This window comes from Penaeus monodon, chromosome 2, assembly GCF_015228065.2.
Source record: "Penaeus monodon isolate SGIC_2016 chromosome 2, NSTDA_Pmon_1, whole genome shotgun sequence".
NCBI classification, from domain to species: domain Eukaryota; kingdom Metazoa; phylum Arthropoda; class Malacostraca; order Decapoda; family Penaeidae; genus Penaeus; species Penaeus monodon.
In genome coordinates, this window is record NC_051387.1 from 32706463 (window position 1) to 32708962 (window position 2500).

A 2500-nucleotide genomic window follows, 5' to 3' on the forward strand; every position below is an offset into this window, starting at 1 on the left:
GAACAAAGCAACCTTCTTTTGTGAAATGTCTCTGCACCTAGATGGCTCTGCAAGTGCTTAGCCACAAAGGAGTCAAAAGTGAGCTCACCTGATTTCACTTTTCCTTGAATTAGCAGGAAAACATGTTATCAATATCAATGTTATTTTTATTACAGACATTATAAATAATTATCTTTATTGTGTTATGAACATTACCAACATAAATATATGATACCAGAAAATATTTTTGAAAATCAAGGAAAAGGGCAAGTAGGTCAGACTAGTACTCACAATTGGCTCATTGACCTATTACTTGCAAAGCCAACTTTGTGTAAAAACAATTAATAAATTAATCTTACAGTTGGCATACCATTCCCAGCCAAACTGGGATAACTGTAAGGTGGTAATCATAATCATACACACTCACTCCCTACCATTAGGTATGTGAGAAAAGAAAGATATCTCAGTTTACTGTTTCATTAATCCATCACTGAATGTGAAAAACTCTGGTGATTTCTGGCAACAGCCAGACACTGGACACGGGAGTCCCGCTCCACGTGCTCTGGCACATCACTGTGCATACAGGCGTACCCCACATGCGGTTTGTTATGACACCGGTACACGTGACCCAACAAGTTAAAGAGCTAAAGGGTTACTTTCCCCCCCCCCCCTTTTAAGAGTAAAAATGCCAAACTTCCTTGAAAATAAATTCAAAGTAAAAGTGCTATCAAGTCTTACCTGTCATGTCTGCCAAAAAATCTGACATCTACATTTCCGTCTCTCCACTTCACAGCTTTTGCTGGCCAAAATGGAAAGCCTTTCAACCTTGCCCAAATCAAAGGATGTGCAGATCTCTGAAGGAAGGAAGAAAGAAAGAAAGAAAGAAAAAAGTAGTAAAACATCATGGAGTTTAAGAAAAACCCTGCTGTTCAAAATATTGACTTCTAGCTCCAATACTGAATTTGAAGATTTAATTCTCATAAAACTAACTAGCATAACATATACTGGTACAAAATATTTGCACTTAAATTTTGTTCAAATCTGCCACAGATTCAAGTAATGAAGATTCTTCCAAAATAATCATGTAAGAGAAGAAATCCCTAAATGTATAAATAAAAACATTAGTATATCATGGTAATCAATTCATCTACTTACACATGCTTCAATGAACCAAGTCTTGGGCTTCTGGTGGGCATTCATATAACAGTCTGGGCATGTTTCAATCTCACTCATGTCCTGTTTTAGAATTTTGACCAAAGAACGCGCCATTGATGTCACTTTGGAATTGGCTGGAAGGAGAGAAATCCAGTTTTTTAAATATTCATATATCTATCTATCTATATGTATGTATGTAGACATATGTGGATATATGTATGTGTATGTATAAATATATATAAAATTTTAAAACTTTTATATATATATATTATATTATTTAATTATATCTTTTTATTATATATATTTTATTATTTTTAATATTATATTATATATATTATATATAATTTTATATATATATAATTTTAGTTATATATATAAAAATATATAATTATATAATTATAATATATATATATTTTATAATATATTATTATATATATATTAATATTTTATATATATAATATAAATATATTAAATAAGCTATATTTAATTAAGCATATTATAAATTTTATTATATATATATAATATATATTAAAAACTTTAATATATGTGGTTTTTATATAATATAAAATATATATATATATATATATATTTTAAAATTTTTATATATATGTAATATATTATGTAGTAGTATGAAATGTATTATTATGTATGTATGTATATATATTTGGTATATATATTATTATATTTTATAAAATATATTATTAGTATGTATGGATTTGTATGTATGTGTATTTAAAATTATAATATAATATTATATATTATTATATTATATAAAATATATATGTATGTTGTTGAAAGTATGTGTGTATATATCATCATCATTTAACGGTGGGTTTATGTCTGAGCCGCCGTGGCACAGCATGATACTAAAATTGCAGTTTTCACGTTGTGATCTCTTGGGGTGGTACTGGTAGGGGCCCCTTCCTTTCCCGGGAGTGGGGGTGTTACCTTTTTTTGGTAAACTTCTCTCTTTTTTTCCGGGCTTGGAAAAACCTGACTTGAGCTGGCTTAGCCACCCAGTGCTAGGGAGGCATTGAGGTGAAATTTTCCCTTTCCCCCGGGGAAAAAACGCGGCGGGCGGTGACTCGAAAACCCCCCGAAGTCAGATTGCCGTCGTGACAGTCTTAGCCGACCTCTAACCATTCGCCCCCGCGCCTGACGATCAGGGGTTCCCTGATTTTTTTGGCAATTTTGAGCGGTGGTTTGCCATTGCCTCCGCCCCCGGGGTTTTTTTTTTTTTTTTTTTTGGTCACCATCTCTATTTTACTCGGGACTGATTGGGTGACTTGGGCCCCCCGTGAAGGGGGCAATCGAGGTGAAGTTCCTTTCCTAAGGGGAAAAAAACCCCGGGGGTCGGGGACCCAAC

At 32.9% G+C, this 2500-nt stretch overlaps 1 protein-coding gene across 1 annotated transcript in view; it reads right to left on the minus strand.

Annotated features, from left to right (window-relative positions):
• Window positions 1-2500, minus strand: part of LOC119582489 (protein kinase C-binding protein 1-like) — a 47956-nt gene that overhangs the window by 36562 nt on the left and 8894 nt on the right. Inside the window, exons 4-5 of the mRNA XM_037930780.1 lie at window positions 1135-1268; window positions 718-833 (exon numbers count right to left, since the gene is read on the minus strand). Coding sequence (XP_037786708.1) covers window positions 718-833; window positions 1135-1268 — 250 coding nt within the window. The remainder of the gene's footprint in view (window positions 1-717; window positions 834-1134; window positions 1269-2500) is intronic.